Raw genomic sequence first — 25,821 nt, 5'->3', positions numbered from 1 at the left:
CAGCCCTGTCTCAGTTCCCAGGAAGAAGTTGTCTCCCCCATCCCAAATTTTTCTATTTGTTTGTTTATGCAGTGAAACTACTCCCTAATTTTAGATCTTACTCAATTGAAATGGAGCATCTTCTCTTGAACTGAATAAGGAGAATTACTCCAATAATTTAAAATTAACATTTGAGTTGGGACCTGGCCATCACTTTGCTCCTTTCTGGCCATGTTCAGCTCCTCCCTCCTTTTCCAATGGCTAACCCAGACCTCTGATGGAGGCAGACTGACAGAACTGCTCCTCAGTGCAAATGCTGCCCTAAAAATTAAATTATGGAAGGCCAGGTTAGCTTGATCCCACGTGAGAGACTGTCTGCAGAGCCTAGGGAGTAGCCAGGGATATTGAAAACAAAATGTGATACGGGACAACAAATGTTGCAACAGCAGACAGCTTTTATTTTAAAGTGCATTTTTAAGTGAAAGTTCTGTAAAAGTACAGCTACTTTTACACAGAAAAGATAGGGCTTTTCACAGCGAACTTCCTGCACATGTCAAGAGCTGTCATTCCTTTTGAACAGACTATGCTCACACTGCAGCAGTTTTCCCACAGAGGAGCTGCAGTGATCCACAGAAAACACCACAGCCCTAGGAGGACACCCCTCATTTCTCAGCAGAGGGCTGGTATGAGTCTCCTCACTTTCTTCCTCTGCCATTTGGGAGCTCCTTGTATTACAGCCACAATAAAAATTATTGAGGCAGCCAAAGTAAGTCTCCCAAAAGGTGTTTGGGTGAGCACAGGAGCTCTCCTGGACCATGTGGGCACAGGCTGTGGGACACTCCATGAAGGAGAGAAGGGAGAAGGGTTCGGCAGCTCTGGGTGGGACAACGCCAGCTCTGGAGCTGGGCAGCACTGATGGAGAGCTCTGCTCCAATGACAAAGCAGAACTCTTCCAAAGGGGTAGGAAATGCAAGGCCTTGGGTCCTGATCTTCACAGAGCTGGGTAAGCTGCTTTGGAAAAACCTCTTCCCAAGTGACCAGGCTCCACCAGCTCTAACTGGCCTCCCCAGTTCCCCATTCTGTGCCCTGACAAGATGCCTTTGCTTGCCTTCCATGGGGATCACTAATTCCTGAGCAGGATATTCCCAGCAAAAATTTCTGATAAAGGTCCTGGCCAATAGAAGAAAACAATTGCTTACAATTAAAAGATGGCTAGAAGAAGCCCAAGGTTTTGATGATGCCTGTGGGATGTAATCCACACCACCAGTTTTGCCTAGCACAGGTTTTCCATGAGATCCCCATGATCCCATGACTCATCCCAGTATGGGAAGGAACCATTCCTCTCTTGAGTGGATTGTAAGCTGTGCTGACTGTGTATGGAGGAATCTATAAGCAAGGATTGGATGCTACTGGGTGAACCCATGCAAACAAGGGGTTGAAAAGATTCCCAAAACAAAACCTAGAGCTCACTACAGATGACACAATGAAGACCAGAGAGAAAAGCCAAATAGTAATGCTACACCATTCAGCTTCCAGAAGCACATTATTTATAGCGCTGTCCACATATGGCTGCTGCTAAATGTCAAATCAGCAGCCTCATCAAATGACACTTTGGAACTAGTGGAGTCCACAGATCCGTACAGATTTCCAGTGCCACAGCCCTGGCTCCGGCTCGGCCAGGCTGTGACAGCCCCTGGTGTCCAAGCACCACTGACTGCAGCCTGACACGGGGGGCTCCAGGCGCTGCTCGTGGCACCGAGCAGCATTAGAGAGAGGGGGAAAGGACATTTGTTAGTTAGGACAAGGACAAACTAACAAGTTCCAGGGTAAGTGGGTGATTCCCAGTCTGGCCTCCAACCTGCAGTGGTGACGGCGTGGGTTGATCCCTGACAGTGCCTGCAGGGGGCCAGGGCTGCTTCTTGGGGGCTCTAAGGCTCTATTGCTGTCTCCTACTCCATCTGCACTGCTGGGATGAGGAAAACCAGGAATTCACAGCAAAGAGATTCAATAAACAAGTAGAGATGAGGAAATTAACGTGAAGAAAATCTGGATTCTATTAAAGCTGCAATAATTTGTGACTTCCCGTTCAAGTACCTGAACTCAGTGCACTCAAAATGCCCCAAAACAAATGCATGCAGCTTCTTAAATTTAGAAAAAAGGGTGAAATGCTCCGATTTTTCAAGGACACCAGTGATTGTACTGACATGAACAGCCAGTGTAAGTGCAGCATCTTTCAAAGCACAACAAGAAAAAATGTTGTAGGGGGGGAAAAAAATATTAGCATTTGTAGCTCTGAAGAGTTCATTGATATGAAATACTTTCTCCAATTTAGTAATGGAAAACAGCTGGTACTCATTCAGGCCACGTCCATCTCTAGCTCCTGGAAGCTCTGTTTTCCATAAATGTACTCTGGTTAGAGTTGCATGTTTCAGTCCAGACATCTTTGGCCTAAACAAGTTGTACACAGCAGGATTTGCACAGGAACACCACCACCAGTAGGCTAATTGAGGACACATTTCAACAATTGTAATGATCTGTAGACTCCCAAACCTATTTTTCCAGCCACCTTTGAGTTGCATGCTGTAGCAGTACAGTCAGCACCTCTCAACAGATAATGCTGCAGAGATGGATGTTACATCAGTGGGGCCTGTCACAGGGACATGGCACAGGAAACCCTACCCCCATCTGTGAACACCCTCAGGCTTTGGAGCACCTTCCTGTCCCTAAGATGTGGGAAGCTGCAAGGAGCACATTTATGAGAATATACTTAATGCACTCTTCGTTCTGAAGAATGACATTTGAACTGGGAAGGGCTTTGATCTACCACTGTTATAGATACAGGATGTTCATCACCCAAACTGCTTCCCTACCATGAAGCACAGGCTCACTCATGACTCTGAGCAGATTCCTTGGAAAAGGCCAGTTGGATTGCTAACAGAGAACTTGTTAAGGATTAAAACCCAATTTGTTAATATTGAAAATACTTAGATGTGTGGTAGTTCTAAAACACAGATTTGCCTTTCCTCCTTCCCTCTCAATTTTGGTTCTAGGTGAGCAAACAGCATAAAACAGAAAAAAAAAAAAAAACCACTAACAAAGCAGAAGGAACACTCCTTTCCTGTGAAATATCTTGCAGGACAGATGCCCCACTGTCCCTTCTGGTAATGTGTATAATTTGCCAATTCAAAGAGAACACTGATCATTAGTAGTGTGGAAGCAAAATCACCTCCACAGGTGACAGGAAACACAACAAAGTAATTCTTGCTTCCCAGATAGGGAGTTTAAGAATCAACAGTGTATTTTTACAAGGACCATATGAAACCTCAGAAGCGACCAGTTTGTTTCTGACTGCAATTTCTGACACGATGCTTGTTCAGGAGGCCAAAACCCCATCCTGTGCAGCAGCCACAGCTTTGAAATCCTGGGATGGACACTGGCACAGCTGCCCTGGCAAGTGTTGGAGTCACCATCCCTGGAAAGGTTCACAGGCCATGGGGATGTGGCATCTGGGGACACAGGTTAGGGGAGGCCTTGGCAGTGCTGCAGGACTGGCTGGACTCAATGAGCTTAGAGGGCTTTTCCAACCTTAATGATTCTGTGATTCTCTTATTTCAGAAAAAAGAGTGGAACAAACTTGATTTGAAACAATTTGAGGTTTTAACTCTTTCTCCTCCCAAAACAAGACATTCTCTTCTCCTCTTCATCCAGCCATTTTCAATGAGATTTAACTGTACCTACCAAGGAGTTGTAAAAGATTAAAAATGTCCTGACATTTGGATGGTGAGAGGCATACATGAATAAAATATTAAAGCCATAATTTAACTTGTTTTTTCTGCTGCAGTTCAGCATTAATCAAACTGCACAAAGCATTACTCCTGTGGATGATGAGAGCTGCATGGCGAGCCCACGTGGGCCCAGGGTACCTGCTCATGCTTTTCACACTTCCATAGGCATAGTTCCCTCTGGAACACCAGAGATGTAATCTGCGACCTCTTCTATTCCTCTCTTTGGGAAAGCACTTTTGGAAATCAGGTAACCAGTCTAGTCTGTAAGCAGCATTTGAATTATTTTGAAATGCTAATTTCCAGTGTGGTCCAGCGTAGGCTACCAACACGTATTTCCCATTATATTTCCATCCAGCTTGGCATTTTAATTCAAATCCCCGTGTCCCAAGGTGAGACTGAAGTATTCAGGAGAACAGTGAATACCAATTCCCATCTCTGCAGCATTATCTCATGCGTCATCAATTACTGCCATGCCTAAATCTAGCATCATGCCAGCACATTAAGACAGTAGGTACTATATGCAGTGTTCACTGGACCAGAAGAACAGAAATAAGAAGGGGAAAGGAAACCCTAGAGAAGAAATTAAAAAAGGCAGACCGTGCAATACAAACCAGATCATGGCTGCTTAGCTAATATGGGCCAACTGCTGCGGAAGAAAAATGTCGAACACCCCAAGTTGTGTAAATTTTTGGTAAACATCTAACACGCACACAAACACACACAACACCAACCTACACACCAACAAAAATATATAGTGGGCTTTGGCTAACGCTGGTACTTCTAGGGGCTGATTAAAGTGGAGAACTTCAACAGAACTTCAATTAACAGGCAAAAGCAACACTTGACAAGCACTTTCTTAACAAAAATCTAGATTTAATCAGAATACCACTAAGTGTCCCTTGATTATTCACTACAAATTTTTTTGTTTCTGAAGGAAACTGCAAATTAAATTTAGCTAAAGCTAAATGCCAAACATGGGTCCAGTTTAGGCTGAACAAGCTGTTGTGCCTAAAACCAGTAGAAGGTGCTTTGCAAAGAGAAAAATTAAAAAGCTCCAAAAAGTTTAAAAATTTAAAACTGAACAAAGTCTACTTTTGCCCCCCTCTTACAGCAGGAGTCTTCACACCTAACTCAAGGTAAAGCAACTTTAGAGAAAGGCTCAGGGCAGTTTCAGCTCTATGGGGAAGTACTGCTGGACTAACACTGGTGCCTCTTTCCATACTGCCAGATGTCATTCTAACACTTTAAATATAGTGGTACTTTTCCAAAAATACAAACTAAAAAGGATCAAAATGTATTTTACTGTACTATTTCATCAGATTCACATTTAAATTAAACTGATTCTTCAAAGAAAAATATAAAAAAATAAATACCTATGAATGAATATATTATTTTAAATAATTCCTGAAATATCATGTTGAACTCAAATTTCAGGTTTTAATTTTAGGACTACTTCAAGATTAAATCCCAGGCCCACTTAAGGTCAGCATGCAGTTTACCTCCAATTACCCCTGATGGCCAACAAGGTGCCCACTGCTATCAGATTTGACTGCATTCACATCAAGGACCATCCGAGCACGGCCTAATCCGGGGGGAACGATGCTGATCAGGGGGGGCCTTACCGATTCGATGGGCTTGTCTAGAGATGCCTGTTCTATCTCCAGGTGCCCCTCTTCATACTGATCAAAGTGATTGCCCTGCAAGAGAAAACCAGGGTCAGCTCCACAGTACAGCACACACTTCCAACAGTTTAGTGTCCAGACAGGTTTGGTTACAGTGTTATATTTCATATCATTTTGCTAACAAATTAACTTAGTCAAAACAGGCTCAATATAGTGTATCAGCTATAAGGACAAAAAAACCCTAAAAACTAAGTCAATTTGATGACAATCATTAACTATTAAAGCTGGAAAAATACCAGACATTTACAATGACAATACTTCTAGATTTTTTCCCCTTAGAAAGTCTATGAAAACACTGAGCATACACACCAGTGTCAGCATGGGAACCACACACAACAAGGAGCAGCAGGAATGGATGTCCCTGCACCAGGAATTTGCTTGAGGGATACATGTGATTTCACACACCTTAAGCGAACAAAACCCCACAGTGGTATCAAAGGAAGCCTGTCCCTGTGCCCACAGTGTTGGTCCATGGTGTGGAGCAGCCTTTCCCACAAATCTGAACAGTGATCTGTCCATGGAAGTGATCCCTCAACACACCACAGCCTTTAGTCCTGACCCCAAGCAGTCCCCCTGCCAGATGACCCCCAACCCCTTGGAAAAACTACATCTTCCCACGTTTTTGGGTGAATACTGAGCAGGCAGGTTCCTGAGCTAGGAAGGCAATGGCAATCTCCTTCTCCAGAACAAGTGTTGGTGCTGGAACACACCAGTGAAGGGCCATTTCAGGAAAAAAAAAACAAAACACCTCCACTGCAGCTTTGCCATAATTTGAGGTTTCTGAAACCTCAAATTCTGAGATTTCAAACATGGTAAACCACTTCTTGTTGTTCAATAGGCCCATGATGCAACACATCCACCGTCACTAGCACAGACCTAGAAAGCAAACACTCAGACCTTCCAGCTGCAAACTCAGAAGCAGAAGTGAGATTCCTGCAGCTGGGATGAGACCAAAAGCCACTGAAGGGGGTGGTTTCAGTGGGCGCTCCTACACTCCCAGGTCCTGCAATGCCACTGGAACCTCTGGCTGCTCTGTGCACACCAAACCCCTGGCAGGTTCTATTTGCATCCCAGCTCCACAATCCCTTGGAGCAGGAACACGCAGCACTGCTGCCAAAGAGAAACATATTGTCACCCTCCTCCTTCCACCAATACCAACTTCTCCTTCTGCAAGAATTTTAATGGAAGCCAGTACACCAAAGAGCAAACTGCAGTTGTAACAGACTGACGGTTGGAATATTACAAGTCAGGCACCAGCCTCTAAAAATCCTCTGGAAGGAGTGTTCCTATGCAGCAATGCAAATCTGCAAGGGAACATCTTGACTAAAACCTGGTGCCAAGAGAAGGTGCTTTGATACTGGCGCCCCAGCTTCCAGCCCATCCATCATCTGCAGGCCCTGGTGGTGAATTCACCCCGGCCATGCTTTGCTCCCAGGCATCGTCTTTCCCATGGCCTCTCTAGAGTGAATGTGGGGTTTAATCTGCAGGCAGCAATCCACTCCCACTCTTTTTCTTTTTTTTTTGGACAGTTTTCAAGGAGCAAGTTGAAGGCAAACTTGCTATGCACAAGCAGTCATTGAGCTGCTTTGGAAGGCTAACAACAAGGCTCAGAGACAGCGCAGTGTGGATGGCACAGAGTTGTGTGAGGAGCAGCCCACACCAAAAACCTGCCTCAGTGGCAGGCCAGCCTTCCAAAAAATACTGCACATGAGAACCAGAGCAGACAGGAGTGCACATTCTGCCAACACTGGCAAAAACACACTGCTAAATTTCATCTATTAAAACATTAAACACACATAGTGTTCAGTTAACCAACAGCTGAAACCCTCTCAGCACAAACCCAGACACGTCCCTGCGCCTCATTTCACCCGCTGCCTGCAGGGAGTTCAGCACACACCACTAAATTACCTACCTGCAACAGCTAAATACTCCTGCCCACTCCCCAGCTCCTCTGGTGGGCTGCCTGCCAAGGCACTGAAAGCTGTTTTTACCAAGGCAAGGGTCAATCCCAGTTCGAGGGCAGCACGCCTTGCTGTTCTGAAGCTTCACAAGTCATTTTTTCGGTGCTTAAAACAACATCTCCTCCCTGAAACTATGCAAAAGGCTGAGCACTCCCTGTGCCTCGGCCAAAGAATCAGAGAGCAAATAAAGCCTTTATGTTCTGGTGATCCCATGACTACTCACTCATTTTGGGGGCTATTTTATATATTCATATTCTTTGGGGTTTATTACATACTTGATCGTTACTTGTTCCTGGTCCAAACAGCTGCAATACTAAAACTGGAGCTTCCCAGAGAGGCAGGTGCTGCCTGTCAGCTGGAAGTCCTGGGCATAAAAAGGCCATGGAGCACAGTGAACAAGGCCCCTTGGGAATGCTGCCAGCCTGCTCCTGGGTCCAGAGGGTGTTCCAGGCTTGGAAATTCAAGGCTTCAAAATAACAAAGTGTCCAAACGGAGCTGAAATCAATACACATCACAAAGACTGTTCTTTATTTATCAATATTTAGAATAAATGATGGAGGGAAAATTCCCTTCCACCATAAAGCAGCTCATCCTGGAAAAAGGCAAGCAGACAATCCAGTGGTTATTGTGAGGTTGGATTTATGGGGGTTCAGGCCAGTGATGTTTACTCAGGTAAGAGAAAAATGGTTCTATGGCTATGGCCACAACAATGCTGCTTGCCTTCATGGTGATCTCATGCCTTTTGGAGCTGGAGGCAGCTGGAGGCTGCTTCTTCATCCCTGAAACTGGCTAAGGAATAAATTGAGGGGAACTCCACCTGTTTCCCTCTTTTCCAATCCTGCAACCTGGTACATCAAATGGATCCATAAATAATTTCTGTTTTGCTGTACCTTAAGACAATGAATCAGAAGAACACAAAATACTTTAAGACTTAAATCCAACAATTAATTAAACCCTAAGTGCTGGATCTGTTGAGAACACATTTCTGGCAAACACAAACCCCAAGCACTGACCACATTTCAGTATGATTTTGAAGCGTGTCTTCTGCAGACTTGAGGGATGCTTCCCACTTCAGAGGAAACTTTTATGTGAAAAGAAGGATTCAATTCCTTGGATTCAACCCCATGGACACTAGGGCATGAAATAACAGCTGCATTAAACCCAGGACTACTCAAAACCGATTCCCAAACCTTGTTCCTGTATGACTGTCACAGAGATGCAGTAAATTCCCAGCACTGGGAGCTAATGGCAAAGATTCCATCTGCTCCTGTGGACAAGGATTTTGGGGCTGACCGCAGCACTCTCCTCCCCCTCATCCTCTGCCCCTCCATTTTACAGCTGCTTGTATCAGGGTCTCTCACTTCTGCTTTGTGAAACAAGATGTGCTGCACTGTCCCTTTCTCACAGACACTTCTCCACCCACCCTGGAACAGCAGAGCAAGTAAGATGAGAGGCTTCTACTTAAGCAGCATTTAACGCTCTCACTTTGTGCTACATTAAGTGCTCTGACACTGGTGCTTCCCTATAACCACACTGAAAGTCAATATATTTTCCTATTTCATGAGAAGCAAGGACAAGCCTCCAGCATGCAAACACTCCTCACACACCACACACACCACTTGGCTTCGTTGTGCATTCACCTCCAGGAGCCAACACGTTTGCGCCCTGTAATTTTTGTGTAATAGCATCTGAACTTTGGCTCTCTATGCTCTCTGCTTACTCACAGTCATATGTTCTCTGCTCTCTCCTCCACTTTCCCATTGTTTAATCTTTGCTCGAAGCTCTTGGTCAAACCTTCTTAGAGGCCTCACACACTGAATATGGTATTTGAAAGATCAACCAACAAAAGCTGCCTCCATGCAGGATTTCAACTTTTGTTCTCCCTTTTTTGGACTGTAAATACTTCGGAGCCCTGGCAAAACAAATGCCATTTTGTCCCAGATCATACCCAGTGGAGTTACTGCATTTCCTGGGACAATTCAAGTTAACAGCTCAGGGAAAGAGATTGCTGCTTCTTTCCTACTTACAAGGTCCCAAACATTGTGACAGTGAAACCAAACCCAGCCAGCATCATAAAATAAAATTTAAGAACTTCATTACACTTTCATCCCAAAATCCTTAGTGGCAAGAACTGTTCCCAATAAATCACCCAATGTAAGTGAAATGAATTGTTAATTAAAGCCCATTTATCACAGTTTAGTACCACAGAATTCACTCTCTCCTCTACATGAAGCACCTCTTCAGGAAGGTGGGTTACATAGGACATACAGACAGAAATCACCGAGAGAGGGAACCCTTTAACAGCATCTTAACAGTGACAAGCAGAAGAAAACATGCTCTCTCCTTCCTTCTCACACCCTAAAGGGTGTATCCAAAACCAGAGCTGGGTCATGAGCACTGCCTGCACTTCTAAGTCACCTAAAACACCACCAACACAATGACAAAATAAGGATGAGTCACTTCAACTGCTTTAAGCCCATTAGAACTCCCTGGATATTAATTACTGGACTGCTCTGTGCAATCCACCCGAGCACAGAGCATATTAAGATGTCAGCATGTAGAACACATTCCATATAGTGTCCATTCCTGATGGGAATGAGTGGTTTCTTTGATGAACAGCCCTAAGTTATCCATGTATTATACCCAAAGAAAATGTGGCAGCCTGCAGCCCAGCAGCTGGGGACACGCAGCGGGACACAAAGGAGCAGGACAATGGAGCCAGAGCGTGGCGGATCCTTTCAGGACGCCTCCACTCAGCTGTCCTTGGGCTGCTGCTCCAGCAGAGCACCAGCACACCAGCCTGGTGTTACTAAGACCAGAGAGGATAAGGTGAGTTATAAGCTCAACACAAGGCAGTTAGCAAGAGCCTAGGATTGGAAAACACTGCCTGCTCCAACCACAGGGACACCACCTTCAACGCTGTGAACGGAGCAAAACAGGAAAAGATTCTGGCATAAAACCCTGCAGCTCTGCTGGGAGCATTAAAGCAGCTAGGGAGGGAATGGGCAGAATGCAGCTGCTGAGACACCACAGCAGTAACAATCTATTTACGTCCCTACTGCATTTCAGGACTGGCTCAGGAAGGCACTCAGAAACGCTGCTTTGTGAGACCACGCCAATAACAATCTAAAGAAAGCAATTTTGCAGAAAAGCCTTACTATACTCACTGTTATTATTTCTTAAATGCACTGGAAAAGAGCACAGCACGATCATGACTGCTTAACTGCACTTGAAAATGAGTGCAGTGTGCTCCTTAGATATTTAAAAATTAGTTTTATGGTAGAAGAGTACCAGAAAAAGACTCAAAAAAATCACATTTATATTGCATTTGCCTAATAAAATTTTAAAACACTAAAGCAAATCAGCACCACTTCTTCATATTCTATTTATCCATAAATTCAATCAATAAATCTTAAACTCCAAAAATATCATGTCATGCCATAAAATCCAGGGTTGTTACCCACAAGTATCACTTGAAAGTATTTAAATAAGCCCACTACCCACTCCCAAAAGCCCTGAAGGCATTAGGTTGAGAACAGCAGCTGAGACACAGGAATATCCAAACCCAGAAATGAGTCCTCCCAAAAAATGCCATTTTCTAGTGTGGCTAAAGCCAGGGTAGGCCACGTGAGCTGCAGATCCCAGAATGTTTTGCTCTCGCGGCTGGGAAGCACAGCTGACATTTCCTGCAGCCCTCCCGGGACGGGTCAACACAGATGCAAGGTCTGAGCATGGGGAACTGGAGCAGCATCTGAGCACAAGGGAGCAAATGCCATCTTACCAAATCCTCCCTCCCTGCACGCACCCAGCACCCCCACAGAGCAGGGGAAAAACCCCTCTGATTCCAGAAGCAAACAGCCTGTAAAAATTGATATTTTCTCTTTTAAAGGAGATGGAGCAGTTACAAAATCTTCAGATGGATAAGGCACCCTCACATCCACCCACTTTTCCCAAAGCTGGCACCCAGCACTCTTGCAAACATTCCACATCCACGACACCTGGGTGAATGCTGTCCAGCACCAGCACAGTAGCCAGGAAGCTCAAGAATCACTCTGCTGATGGAGCACCAGCCTCTTGCCTGAACCCAAGACCAGGAATTTCAGCAAGCCACCATGGACACATCTCATTTTGCATTTAATTCTCTTTTGACAAACCTTTCCAGCTCAGGTAGCTGTTTCCAGACATGCTGGTTTCACTTCTCTGCACGTGGCCTGAGGATGAGACACGCACCACCTGCAGTGGCACATCTGGGACAGGCAGGATAAAAACTCATTCCAGGCATGGATGAGATACAAGAGGTACAAGTGCCAAGGTCTGCCATGCTCTGATTTATTTGTGGGGCCCTATCACCAACATCACCATCGACCTTACAGCGAATTTCAGCCAAGACCAGTGGGGAAGGTGTTCAAACCCAAATGCAGCTCCCCATGACTGATGGTTGTGTTTATTACACACAATCAAAATGTGACGGGTTTCTAATACCTCTGCAAGATCCACACCTCCCTTTGCACGCTGACTGCAGATCACAGCAGTAATTCATGCTGCCCTTTGCAGCTCGGCAGGGTCTGATGACTCTATACCATGGAAGGGCTCCAAAACGTAATTGATGCAGACAACCATGTTGATGTTTAGAAATGCATCCAAAGAACTCAAAAACAACTCCAGGAAAGAGTAGCTTACAGTGTTCTTTGAGTATTTATGATGCACCCAGAAAAAAACATATTTTTAAGACCAGCATACACCTAGGAGATGGTTCCATCCAATCCTGGAAACTTTCTTAGATAATTTTAAAGGCCACACGGGTTCTCAAAGCTATAAAAAGCAATACAAAAGCAACTGTGTATTGGCACCTGAAAAGCCTTTGTTAATGCTTCCCAGAACAAAACCATCCTTTTTCCTGTGTTTCCCTGTAGTGTCTGTAAAGACACAAAAAAAAAGAAAACCCACAGATTCTTTCCCAGCAACACAGAGGTAAAGTATTCCCAAACATGTTCTCACCACCGTCCACATGTTAGGAATCAGTTTCCCAGACCTTTCCCTGCAATACCAGTGGGAAGCACGGACATGGCATGTCTGCACACCCCTAGAAACAGCTGAATATTTACAGTCAACATCTTGTGAAAGCTGCAGCAAAACCTCATTTTCAGCAGACACACACATCAATTATTCTGAGAGTACTTAACAGGAAAGTCCTCTCAAGTCAATACAACAAAAGCAATCACTTGAGACTCAGAGATGAATTTAAATTGGCAAGGTTTGAAAGAAGTACCTTGGAATTGCGCATTGAGAAGCTGATGGCACCTTTTGTTTACCAAACTAAAAATTAATTTCGACAAAATTCTTCCTGCTAAGTCCAAAAACACTGAAAACCCACTCAGCAGAACATATTTAAGACTAGTCACAGGTCAAGAAGTTTAAACCAGGAAAACGTGCATATAAATACCCACTAAGAGCTGTCCAAATAAAAACATGTTCTACAGTTCAGAGATAAACAGCTTGTACCACACAAGGAGTGGGAGCCAGAGGCAGGTCTCTGCTTTGCATACTTTGGCACCAAACAAGAACAATTACACGTCTTTCAGATTCCTTCTGCCGGACCAACACCAGCTGTGGATCTGTTCCAGCACACAAGGGATGCTGTGCAGTCTTCAGCAAACTCTACCTAAGAGCCAGCACTGGCCTCACTCACCCAATTTTCTCTTGGCCACTTCTAAAGTGCCTTGATGCAGAAGTTGCTGCTTCTACATTTTCATGGCTAACCAGGACCTTCAAACAACCAAAGAATCCTGGAAGCGGTTGGGTGGGGAAAGACCTTCAAGATGATCTTGTTCCATCCCCTGCAGGGGATAGACAGGACACCTTCCACTATCCCAGAATGCTCCACCTGGTCTTGGACACTTCCAGGGATGGGGCAGTCTCAGCTTCTCTGGGCACCCTCACCATCCTCTCAGGGAAGAATTCGTTCCCAGTATTTCACCTAACGCTGCTCTTTGTCAATGGGAAGCCATTTCCCCTTGTCCTGTCCCTCCGTCCCTTGTCCAAAGTCGCTCTCCAGCAGCCCCTTTAGGCACTGGAAGGGGCTCTGAGGTTTCCCTGGAGCCTCCTCTTCTCCCAGTGAACACTCCCTGCTCTCCCAGGCTGGCTCCAGAGCAGAGGGGCTCCAGCCCTCAGAGCATTTCCGTGGCCTCCTCTGGACTCACTCCAGCAGCTCCAGGTCCTTCCTGTGCTGGGACTCCAGGGTTGGAGGCAGCTCTGCAGGTGAGGTCTCACCTGAGCAGGGCAGAATTCCCCCCTCATCAGCTGCCCACAGTTGGTTCCTGGACTGCCAGCACACATGGCTGAGTCACTGAACTTCTCATTTCAATCCATTCTCCCCCAGCATGGATTTGTGCTTGGAATTGATGTGACCCAGGTGCAGGACTGTGCACTTGCCCTTGCTGAACTTCATGAGGTTCACACCGACCAACCCCTCCAGCCTGTCCATGTCCCTCTGGATGCCACCCCTTTCCTCCCATGTGTGACCACAGCAGACAAAACAAAGCAAAGAGAAACCACTCTGGTGGGACAGGGTGCTAATCATGTAATATTCAGGGTGTAATCTATTTATCACTATGAACTTCCAAGCTTCCATAATATTATCTGCCTTTTCTTTCTTACTGCGGTGTCAGACTTAATAAAGAATTGTTTCTAAACCAAAATCTCACAGAAAATCTCCCCCAGGAGCACATTAACAGGATTCAAACTCCATTCAATACTGTTACCAAGGACCAGAGGAAAGAGAGCACCTGCCAGCTCAGTTTGCAGATCAGGCAGCCCAACAAAGAGCGAGCAACACTGAGGACGTGTTTGTGCAGAGCAACCCAACCCGTGTAAGAGTGGCTTCAACTCCCCAACACCACGTCTGCTTTCACAGAGCCCTGTACAAACACAGCCACAGCACAGGGCTGCACCCAGCAGGCTGAGAAATCCCACTTAAAACCTCCTCATGCAACATGGTAGTAGAAAGCATAAAAATACAGTCCAAGGGTATGCAAAAAAAGGAACAGCAAACACGGAAAAAAACCCAGTAAACAGATGTTTATCTCAGTATGTTATACCAGGTAAGAGTCTGCTCTCGACTCCTCTGAGCAAGTTTTCCAATGACAAGTGTGAACAATTTAGGATGCAGAAAGTTGTAACAACACAAAGGGAGGACATAAAGCTCAGGTAAATGCTGAAAATGAAGAAAATCTAGAAGAAAAATTAAGGAAAATGAAGATTTCAATGGCTGAACTACCAGAAGCATCTACAAAGGAAAATGTTCCCCCCATCACCAGCTGTCTTCAAGTGAGAGATACTACAGCCAAACACAAACTCGTCGACCCAGAACTGGGGCAAACAATGGGAACTGAAACCTAAGCGGTACCTGGATCCTAATATTAACTTCTGGCTTTAAAACTGTGAATGGCCAAAATCTCAAATTAACTGCCCACAGAGCTGCCTGAAGGGAGAAAGTAGCAAGAATTACTACAGGTTTAAAACCATGTCATAAGAGAAAAGCTTCTGACAACTGAGGAAGTGCTGCCCTACAACTACAGCAGTGCTTTTTATCAGATGAACTCCACATTCCCACACAGCAGGTGGCAGGAGCCTGCTTAGAGGGGTGGGTTTTCTCTTAGAGGGGGTGACTCAGAAGAAGTTGAGGTAGCTCAGCCATAGCTTGTGGGACTGAAGGATATAAAGTGTTTCCTTTCCCATTCTCTCAGCCTCGGCAATGGAGAACATCACTGTAGGAGAGAAGTCACAACACAGACTGGGGGAAGGCACAACTGAGACAGGAAAGGTCTATATAAAATTACCTCACCACGTGAATCCCAGAAATCCACACCAAACTTCAGACTCTACTGTGATGTTCTAAAACTGGAACCAAAACTACTTGATCTAGTTTAAAATGCATTTTCCCCCAGTCTTCTCCCCTACTCCTGGTTCACACAGGGAGGTTAAAAAAAAATCAGTCACAGGTCTGCTGTTCCTGCTTTGCTCAACTGAGAGGTCAGAATGTCCTGCGTCAAGGAGGTAAGAGCGGCATTCTTCCTGTGCTGGGCCCACACCAGAAATACAACCTGAACTGAATGACAAATTAAGAACTCTAAACAATTCTAATAGATCTTCTAAAAATCTCAGATTAATTCTTCAGTTAGAAAACACTCCATAGAAAATGCACAGGCTGCCTCCTGACTGCTTGCAGCTACTACAGCCAAAGGCAAACTCACACCCCAGGACCTTGGATCAGTTGAAAGCTCAGCGTAACAGATTTTGCAGAGATTCCAACCCTCCTTCCCCCACATTAAGTTTTTCTTTCCCCAATTAGTAAAGGCAGGCAGAGAAAATGACCCTCTTTATCTCTCTGCAGCGCAGAGCACAGGCATCAGCTCCCAGTGCCACATCACCCCGAGCAGCTGGGCCTGCTGAAGGACACAAAAATCAAATGCACTTCCCTTAGGCAGCACCTGGGAAGAGAAGTGAAGCTGCAGCCATGGCCGCACTCATTGCAGATGGATTCTAAACCTCCACGCTGCTGGCCCAGCTGTCCAGTAAAGCGCTGCCTAAGCTGCTTGGGAACAGAACTTATCCCTGACATTCTGCCAATTAAAAAGCATAAAATCCCCCTGCCAGCAGCGCTCAGCTCAACCTGCTAGAAGCAGGCAGGGCCAGAAGCACAGCGATGTGCTGGCTTAGCTCCTCAAATCCTTTGTGGAGGGAAACGGAAAAAAAAAACCTATCTTCTTGGAATTAGCAGGAAAACCCGAGCTGAGATTCAGACTGGTCACACTTCCACCCAGCAGGGAAAACCAGGCATGGTTCTTCCTGCTGGGTGGAAGTGTTATTCCATTGCACAGACTACACAACACCAAAAAACCAAGAGACAGAACAGCCTGTGTTCCGTCTGGCTAATGATGCCAGTAAGTGCAATGTACGTAGGAAGAGGAAATTATTGTACACATAGACACATATGGTTGGTAATATTTCTGCTTCAACAATGAAAAGGAGAAAAAAGCAGCAAGAAAACATTTTCTCAACATCTGGGAGTAAGTGGGAGCTCCACTGGATTTCAGCAAGAGAGACATCCACAATATTTATTCTTTCAGTTTGCATACCTGATCCGAAGAATGAAATCGCTGCAAATGCAAAAATAGCACTAAAAATATAGATTTACTTATTGCAGCAGTTTCATATGTGCATACAGGTTTTATTAATGCTGCTACAATATTCTGTTGGCATCATCTACAGTATTGTTCAGAATTCCTCAAAGTTATGGTCGTTCCCACTTATCTTTACCAGGGAAGCCCATCAGTCTAGGGGACGGGGGCATACACAAGTGACAGCCTGTCACAGACAAGATCCCCAGTGCTTCATCCCAAAAACTAAGCTTGTCAGAAATCCAAAAATAGCCTCTCTTGGATGGAAAATGGAAAAAAGTTGGGCTTTATTTGGATGAGCCACCCAAGACTTCACCTGCCATTGCAGAGCCTAGAAGCAAGGCAAGAGAAGGAAGGTAAGGCATATCCCCTTCTCACTAATCCATTTCCCGGTCCAGGGCTCCCAAACGAGTGCTGGCCTGGTAAGGGAAAGATCCCCATGACAGGCAGAGCACAGCTCAAGACCTTTCTATGGAGCTGCCCTCAGGTTCAGCACCTGCAAAAGACACTCAAAACCAGGGGCTTTCCAAGTTTCTCTAAAGTTTCAGAGCTTAAAGCAGAAAGGGAAGGGGATCTAAGCCTTTAGTGTGGCTTCTAAAGCTACAGAGCACAGCAACAGCACAACAATCAAGGAGGAAAAACACAATGGCTGCATAATCAGCTCACTGCAGTGATATCCTCCAGTGCCATTCCCACTCCTTCTGCAATTTCAGCTTCCAAATCACCTTCAGCTTCAAGGTTCCTTCCACTATCAGAGAGAGGAGTTGAAACAATTTCAGTGTATACAATCTTTCTCCTCTCCCTCCACACTAAGATCATCATCCTCAGGGATATATGACCTTCTTATTCTTACACAAGCCACTCTTTTCCACAGGGCTCTCTATAACTCCCTTGGAGAAGCATCAGTCCCTCTGCAGCTCTCTTCATGCCCACCACATCACTGTGGCTGCAGCTAGGAGAAGATCCCTCACTCCCTCTTACATCTTCAGGTCTCAGCTGATCCCTCTGCCCAACCACCTTTCTCCCCTCAGCACCTTCCCATGCACTTCAGACCATGGATGGATATTTCTCAGCTGATTTAGGTCCGTCCTTCCTGATTTTTCTGCAGTGCTGTATGTTTCCATGCCTGCCTCCCCTGACAGCACTGATCTTTCTTCAGTCAGGCACAGGGGAGAGAAGAACAGCTCCCAGCAGCTCTCACCTTTAATCCACTTTTCTCCAGTATATCAGAAGCTCAGAAACCCAAGGATCACCTCTGCTAACCCTGCACTGCCAGCTCCCCCCTCCCTACAGAGCTCAACTTGCACTCTTGCCAAACTGATCCTCCAAATCCAGACTCTTACCAGCTTCTCTCCAGAAAAGCAGCTGATAACAATAATGAGAACTCTGAAATGCACTTTTTCTCATCCAGTGACTTTTCCATTAGCCACATCACTAATCCCCAGATATTTGCCTTTCTTCCAAAGAGCTAAAAGGTTCCTTTGACCTACGCTCTTTACTGCCGACCTTTTGTTTCTCTTCCTCTCTCCAAACTGCTCCACATCTTTTCACTTTGAGATCACAAGCAGATCACCCCAGAACAAAATCTGAGAGCTCTCCACAGCCTCCCTTCCCACACTGCATCCATCCCTGATCAAGCTGTGTAATTTTAGAGCCTGTCTCCCTCTGGCCATGCATCCAGGGGCTCACCAGCCTGGCAGGGACATGGGATCACATCTAGAGTCACACCTGCTCCGAGGACAGAAATTTCACCTGCCAAAGAACTACAACTGTGTGAAAAGGATATCCCTAACACCGACAGAAACACTCCTGTTTTTGCTATATTTGCAGAGCAGTATTTTCTACAGAGGCACAGGCAGGTGTATTTTTACTTATGGCCACAGCAGCCCTGCAAATACCCAGCACAGCAAGCATTTCCTGTATTCCACACCCCTGTTACAGCTCAAGCAATCTCTGTCTCAAAACAGACGAGAAAATTCAAGTCTTCTCTGAAAGGGACTTCAAACTTTATTTTTTCTTTCTTCTTCATCAAAAAGCTTACCTCCATTACCTTCCTATACTTTGGAAAAACTGTTAGATTGCCCAGCTGTCAGAACTAGGCGCACAGGCACTTGAGCTCCCAAAATTCAGCATGACCTTGTCCCAGTCCCCCTTGGATCATCTCTTCCATAGCTCACTGTTTTCACCTTCAGTCCTCCGCAGCCTCAACCAGCTCCAAACTGCTCTTCCCAGGGGACCGATTCCACTTTTCCCTCACAGGAAGCTTTAACATAAAGTGAAATGTCTCTCTTCTCCCTGACATATTTTCAGGCAGGGGAGAAGAGAGCAGTAACCCTTCCATAAAATCACACCCTATCTTTTAATTTTTCACTCTAGTCTATGGGAAAGACAAGGAAAGTCTGGTATTTACCACAGATAAATCCCAATTTAGAACAGTGCCCTTTTTTAAAGTCAAGGAGACACAGGGTTGTGACTTGAGTTATTGTCCCCAAGCACACTCAGCAGCTTCCAATATCTCAGGATCAGTAATGGAGCCGAGTTTCCTCCCTGACTTCACAAGTTCCCCCTGTGTGCCCAGAGCCACAACACACTAACAGGTTTTGCCACTACAATTATTTTTCTTGCCATGTGGTTTCCCCACAAAGGGACAGGAACAAGGACACCCAAAAGCAAACGTAGGTATAACTGCAGAGCTCACCCATTCCCTGGGCACAGCCACAGTACCTGACTTGGTTTAGGTTCCCCATCTCTCCCTTACCAAAGAATTACGAGATACGTGTTTTCAAGCCCAAGATCTGGCTCACTCCACTTCCTGAAACACAAACTTCAAAGCCAAATCAGACTATTTCAGTGTTAATTATTCATTTCCTCATTGAAGGAAATGAAGGATGCAAACTAGTCCATGTTTGGGGCTGTGGAAGGAGCCAAGCCTCCATCCTCAGAGCAGGCAATGCCAACATTGTACACAACCACGCTGGTATTTATTTTCTTGTGTGTTTCTAACACAGCTTAGTAACAATTTTTGAACTATGCACTCCTTATAACATCCAGAAGCAACAAATTAGTCACTTCTGGATGTCCTGACTGCTTTCAAGTCTGCACCTTAATGCCAGATTAAGCAGAATTACGCAAGCTCCACATTATAAAAACCCTCCGAGGTCTTTGGGTGAAAGGCCCGAGTGAGGATGCACAGCACCATTCCAATGCCAAGCTCCTGAAACAAGGACCCACAGAACAGCTCATCCACAGCTCTCCTCGAGCAGCGTTATCCTCGCTCCTTTTGTTTTCCTTTCTAACCCCGAGACTCTCTCAGGCTGAAGTCAGAGAACAACATGTCATTGTTCAAGCTTAATGAGTCAACGTTAATTTTCCCATTGTTTATTTAAACCCCCTTTTAAATAGCATCAGTGGCGTTAATTACAATGAAATACTGGTGTTTTGGCGGGGGGGTCGTGCGTGAGAAGGAAGAGACGTTTCCCACAGAAAAAGGGGTCGCTGGCAGATGTTCGGACGGGCCTTGGGAGAGTGATGCGAGTCCTCACCGGAGGATCGGTGATACCCTCATCGGGGGCTTAGCTCTCTCATCGGGGAGGGGCCCAACCCCTCATGGGGGGTGGTCGGTCCCATCACTGGTGGAGGGTTGATCCCTCACCGTCTTCCCCCGTCGGTCCCGCCGCGGGGTCGGCCCCTCGCCGCCGCCGCCGCCGTCACAACACACCGCCCGCCGCCTCCCGTGCCCGGGCCGCTCTCCCCTGCCGCGGGTCATCTTGACAGCCGACCCCGGCCCCACGCGTTCCGCTCTGTGCCGCTCCCCGCCGCGGCGCGGCGCCGGGCCTGCACACAAAGCCCCAGTTGGGGGGGGGAGCGTGGGGGGTGAAGGCGGCGGAACCCGGCCTCAGGGGCCGCGGCCGCGAGGAGTGGCGCGAGGAAAGTACCTGGAAGTCCCTGTCCTCGTTGAAGCGGGAGAACCTGTCCGCCATTTCGCGCCGGCCCGGCCCCGCTCCGGCCGCCGCCGCCTCCGCCCTCAGCACCGCCCGCCTGCACCGCCCCCGCCGCACCGCGCATGCGCCGCACACCGGTCACGTGCGCGGCAACGCGCGTCACGTGACCAGCAACGAATTGCGGCGTGGGAGGGGGAAGGGGGAAAGGTCCCCTCACGGTGGCGCCACCGCGCGGAGCGGAGTGGCTGCTGCAGCGGGGCGGCGCCGGCAGGACCGGCCCGGAGACTGCGGCACGCCGGGGGTGGGCACACCAAGGGGGCGCAACCGGCTCGCACGACCGGCCGCGCCCTCACGGCTCTACCGCGACAGGTCACGTCCCGCCGAGCCTCGCTGCGCGTCTTACTGCAGATGGCAGCGCGCATGCACTCGCCGGCGGCCAATGGGGGCGCGAACGGCGACACGCGCCGGCCCGACAACCAATGAGGGTGTGAGCAGTGCGCGCGCGTGCCTAGCAGCCAATTAGGGCACGAGCTGCAGCGCAGCGCGCCCTTTCCCCGCCCCCTGCTGCGCGCATGTGTAAACCGTCACCAGGAGAACGGAGAGCGCGAGCTCTGCTTCAGCCTTCCCGCCCTCCCAGCCCGGGCCAATGGCAGCTGCCCCAGCCGCTTGACTGATGGCCGTGTGAACCAATGGGAGCGCGCGCTCGCCACCGAACCCGTGCGCGCCGCGGCCCGTGCCGTCTGCTGAGCTGGCGCATGCGCAGAGCTAGCTCGGCCGGGCCCGCGCCGTGGGGGTGGCTGAGGGCGGCCCGGTGCCCCTCGGCGCTGGGAATGGCCCCGAGTCTGGGATGGGCCCTGACGGGGATCACAGTAATAGCGCCCAGCCCTGAGGTGGTGCCCAGCACAAATCCTGAGCGGGATCGCGGTACTCAGAGCCAGCCATGCAGCCCAGGGTCCGACAGAGCCGTGCTCGTACCCCTAGCTCCTGCCGCAGCCCTCCGGCTGGGCTGCAGGGACCTCTCCTCGCCCCTGAGTGGGAAGCGTGTGTCCGGCTCGTGCAACCACAGCCCTGTCCTTCTCTGCAATGGCACAGCAGCAGTGCCACGGGCAATACCGCGGGGCTGAGGGCGGGTGCTAGGTTAGGGTCTGGAGTCTGGGTCTGGTTTTGGAATCGGGGTCGGGTCTAGGATCTAGATTTGGGTCTACACTTAGGGGACAGGACTAGGCACTTGCAGCTGTGGGATGGATTTGGGGGCCTTGGCTAGGTTTGGTGTCTGGGGATGGGGTCTAGGTCTGGGTCTGGATTTGTGGGTTAGGGTTGCATTCGGAGTGTGGGTCTGTGTTCTGAATCTAGGTTTGAGGTCTGGGTCTCGTATTTGGGTCCAGGTCTGCAGAGGTCTGCACTTCTCCATCCCCCAGCACAGCTGCCACCAGCTGTCCCTGAGCATAGAGCCGTGTGCCGCCAGCCCTCCACCTGCCCTGACAGCAGGAAAAACGGGTCCCATCTGTTTCCCCATTCATTCATTGCTTTCCCTCTCTCCGCAGCAGCCTCTCTGCCCGGGCCCTGCTGCCCTCTGCTGCCTGTCAGGGCCGATGAGGGAGAGGAGTTCGGGAGCAGGGCTGTCTGCAGTGTGTTCTCTGAGCCTGCATGTGCCACCAGACCCGTCCCTGAGGGGACACCTATGCCCTGTGCAGCGAGGCAGTGAGTCCTGAAACACTGGTTGTGCTTTGTGCTCTGCAGGGTAGGTCTGGACTCAGTTTGTTCCTGCGATGAGTCAGGCTGGCCTGTGCTGCCAGAACTCCTGTGTGGAACATGTTCTTCTCTCTTGTTAGGAGGGAATGCTGTGCTCAGTCCACTGCCCCACTGAAGCGGCCCTGCAGGGATTCCCCTGGGATATCCTGGAAAAGAAAACCTCCCAAGAAAGGGAGGTTGTGGATACCCCAACCCTGGCAGTGTTCAAAGCCAGGTTGGGTAAGGCCTTGAGCTACCTGGGGGTGGGACTAGATGGTCTTTAAGTTCCTGAGGATGGTTCCCTAACATCCTATGATTCTAATCCTGGCTCTCTCCTGGGACCAGCCAACCCGGCTTGGTGGTTGTGAGCTGGGACTTCTGCATTGCAGTGTGGCCGTGTTTCTGTCTGTTTCTTGCTGGGCAGAAACATGCTCGAATTTGCTCCTCATTGCCCTAAGAAAGTCCTGTTGATGCTCTGCCTGTCTGCTTTACTCAACTCCCTGCAAAAACCCCAGTGTCCCATGTGAGGTCTGTGGTGCCCTCCTTGTCCTCCCAAAGCACCCAGGTGGGTCCACATGGGCAGGACTGGACCAGGGGCCTCTGCCCAGGGAGCCCAGCCATGCCCTGGGGGTGACTCGGTCAAATCTGCAGCTCAGCCTACCCATGGGTCCTGGATAGGGACCCTCGGGCCCAGTGCAGGGGCTATGCCCACAACAGCTCCTGCCCCACCCACGTGGTCACTGGGACCCCCAGCCACCCCCTAGACCCCCCCACCATGGGGTGCTGAGCCAGACAAGGCCCAGCAAGGAGATGGGGCTGTGTCAAACCTGTGGTTTGACAGGTGGAAAACCCCTGTAGTAGGTGGCAGTTCCCTTGGCAGGACCCAGCTGTGCTGGTGTCCTTTGCCCTTTCTCAGCATCCCCCCACCCGGCTGGGTGCACAAAGCTGGTGCTCATCACCACTCATGGGTGGGTGGAGCCCAGCCCTGCTTTCCTGGGCCTTGGGAACCTGGCACTCCAGGGGTGCTGAGCTCATAGCAGAGGTGGTTCTGGGGTTGGGTGCCCACAGTGCTGCCCAGCCTTTCAGCCCTGCCTGTGTCACTTGGTGCGATAGGGGTGAGCTGGGACAGTCCCCAGGCTTCTCTGCCTGAGGTGCCTGAGGGGCACAGTGTTGCCAGGCCAGAGGACCCCAGACTCCAGCATGGTCAGAGGCCCCTCACTGCAGGACCAGGAGCCGGTTCATTCACCAGGCCCCCTCTTCTCTGGGGAGCCCCTCTTCTCTGGGCTGTGCTCCCCAGCCCTGCTGCCACAGGAGCAGGAGGGAGGCCAGGAATTAATAACTCCCCACTTGGCATCTCTCTGTGCCAAGGCTGCTGCTGCTGCTGGGGACGTATGCTCACCAGGACCTGTGGCAGTTGGGGGATACATCTGCCCCACTCTGGTACCCTCTAGCCTGGAGGGACTGGCACAGGGACAGCTCTGTGTTCCACTGGGCACAGGGACAACAAGTGTCCTTGTTGGGAACAACTTCATGCCACTGTCAGACACAGGGACAGCTTAGTGTCCACACTGAGTACAGAGAGAACTCTGTCCCCATTGGGCATGGGGACAGCTCAATGTCCCTGTGTCAGCTCTGTGCCCCCACTGGTCACAGAGGTGACTCTGTGTCCCCAGTGGGCTGGGGACATTTGGAATGGTTGTGCAACACCGTGGAGTGTGACACTTCTGGTCAAACTGAACCCACCCCTCCCTATAGGGGGGTTTGGTTGGTGCTGGGGGACAGATGGGCACTCAAGGGACCCTAAGAGTCACCATGGGCCAGTGATATGGGCTCACTGATGTCTCCACACCCAGCCCTGATATAGGAGGGTATAAATAGCATCTCTGTCACCTCCTGTCACATGCCTGGTGCTGGCAGGTCCCCTGCCCCCGGCTGGGGACACAGCTGTTCCTGGGAGAGGGAGGAATGGCCATGGGGCACCCCATCCCTCCTGCACTTCCACCATAGGGGCCACCCCACAGACCTGGAACAGGGGTCTAGGCTGTCCTTGTGGGGACATCACTGTCACTTTCCCAGGAACACAGACCCCAAGCCAGCATGGGGACAGGGCTGAGATTGGCTGTACTATTCCCACCCCCTTGATATAGGGTCCCTGTGCTCTATGGGGCCCTATTGCCAGCTTCAGGTGCTTCCCTGGGGACTTAAAGAGCATTTCCAACCCCAAAGCAGAGCAAAAAGGGAAATGTGTGCCCATTTCCCTCCCCTCCCCCCTGCCCCAATCCCATGCACCCCATGGGCAGAAATGGTCACTGCGGTCCAGGGCAGCTCTAAAAATACCCGAGCTCTGACAGTGACAGCTGCAGCCAGACTAGGGGGACCTGCAGGGGGGCCAGGGCTGCCAGCCCCGGGTGTCCCCTCCCTGCTGGGACAGCCCTTGGCAGTTTCCACACACACGCTTTTCTCCATTTTGGAGACCCCCAGTGTCCCGCCCCGCTGGCCCGGTGTCCCAGTGGGATGGTGCCATGGGGCAGTGGCTGTGTGCCCGCCATGCCCACCCTGGCCCGTGGCCTGGCCGCCGGCACGCGGCCGTCGCGGCACGGTGGCTGTGGCACTGGCTGTCCCCCGGCCTCCCCGAAGCCCCTAATCCATCTCTCGCAGCAGGAGATGCCTAAGCTGCCTTTTCATGCCGGCTCCTCCGCGCGCGAGCTCGCGCGCTCTCAATGCCGGCGCTGGCAGGAGATGTGTCCGACAAGCTGAGGGGATCCCTCCCCCGCCAGCAAGGTCAAGGTGTTCTTAAGCCACTTTTCCCGTGTCTGCCCCGGTGGGCTCCATGCCCTGCTGGGACAGGGGGTGGCTTTGGGGTACACCATGGCTTTGGGGTCTCACCAACCCGAGGGATCTAGGCAGCCAGACCTGTATTTTGTGGGGGCATCATCCCCCAGCTCGTCACAGCTGGGGTCACCCACCAGCCCCCTGATCCCAGCTGGGGACTCTCTGTGGTCCTTGGCTAAAGCTGTGCCCACTGCCTACCAGGCTGCCCCCAGGGCAGGGGCACCCCAGGGCTTGGCTCACCCCACATGTAGCCCAGGGCTCATCTCTGTCCCCAACCCCCCTGGGCAGTGCTGCACAGAGTCCTTCCACACACGGAGCCACTGCAGACCATCAGACCAGTTTACACCAGTACAAACCAGGCCTGAGCACTACTCTCCTTAGCCCACAGGGTAGGGAGCATGCGTGTGTATGTGCGTGCGTGTGTGTGTGTGTGTGTGTGTGCACTGGTGTGTCTGTGTGTGGGGGCACTCGTGTGCCTGCCCATGCCCAGGTGTGCAGGGGCCCCGCAGTGCCCGTGCCCCGGACCCCACAGTGCCCATGCCCAGGACCCCGTGTCACTCCTGTTCCCTTGGTGACAGACCTCCATCCTGTGCTGGCACCTCAAGCCCGCAGCCAGCCCTTGTGCCTGGTTTTAATTAGAAGTTCTTAAGTGTGAAACAAAGCCGAGGGCAGGGCCGGGGGGCCCTTCCCTTCCTCTGTGCTCCTGGGGGACCCCTGAGGTCCCCATCCTG

At 49.5% G+C, this 25,821-nt stretch overlaps 1 protein-coding gene across 5 annotated transcripts in view; it reads right to left on the bottom strand.

The window, feature by feature from the left end:
* Positions 1–20,624, bottom strand: part of GPATCH8 (G-patch domain containing 8) — a 53,686-nt gene extending 33,062 nt beyond the window's left edge. For 2 of the 5 annotated variants that reach the window (XM_033079166.1, XM_033079163.1), the window contains exon 1: positions 5,387–5,467. Coding sequence is in view for 1 of the 5 variants with exons in the window: in XM_033079162.1 (XP_032935053.1) it covers positions 5,387–5,461; positions 20,522–20,566 (120 nt within the window). In the remaining 4 variants the exon portion in view is untranslated. Of the gene's footprint in view, positions 1–1,837; positions 1,946–4,375; positions 4,411–5,386; positions 5,468–20,521 lie in introns of those variants that run through there. The other 3 variants (XM_033079162.1, XM_033079164.1, XM_033079165.1) reach the window with 3 other exon arrangements.
* Positions 20,625–25,821: the final 5,197 nt, after the last annotated feature.

This window comes from Catharus ustulatus, chromosome 23 (assembly GCF_009819885.2).
Source record: "Catharus ustulatus isolate bCatUst1 chromosome 23, bCatUst1.pri.v2, whole genome shotgun sequence".
Lineage (NCBI taxonomy): Eukaryota > Metazoa > Chordata > Aves > Passeriformes > Turdidae > Catharus > Catharus ustulatus.
The sequence above is the reverse complement of the archived record's forward strand: the minus strand, read 5'-3'. Positions and strand labels throughout refer to the sequence as shown.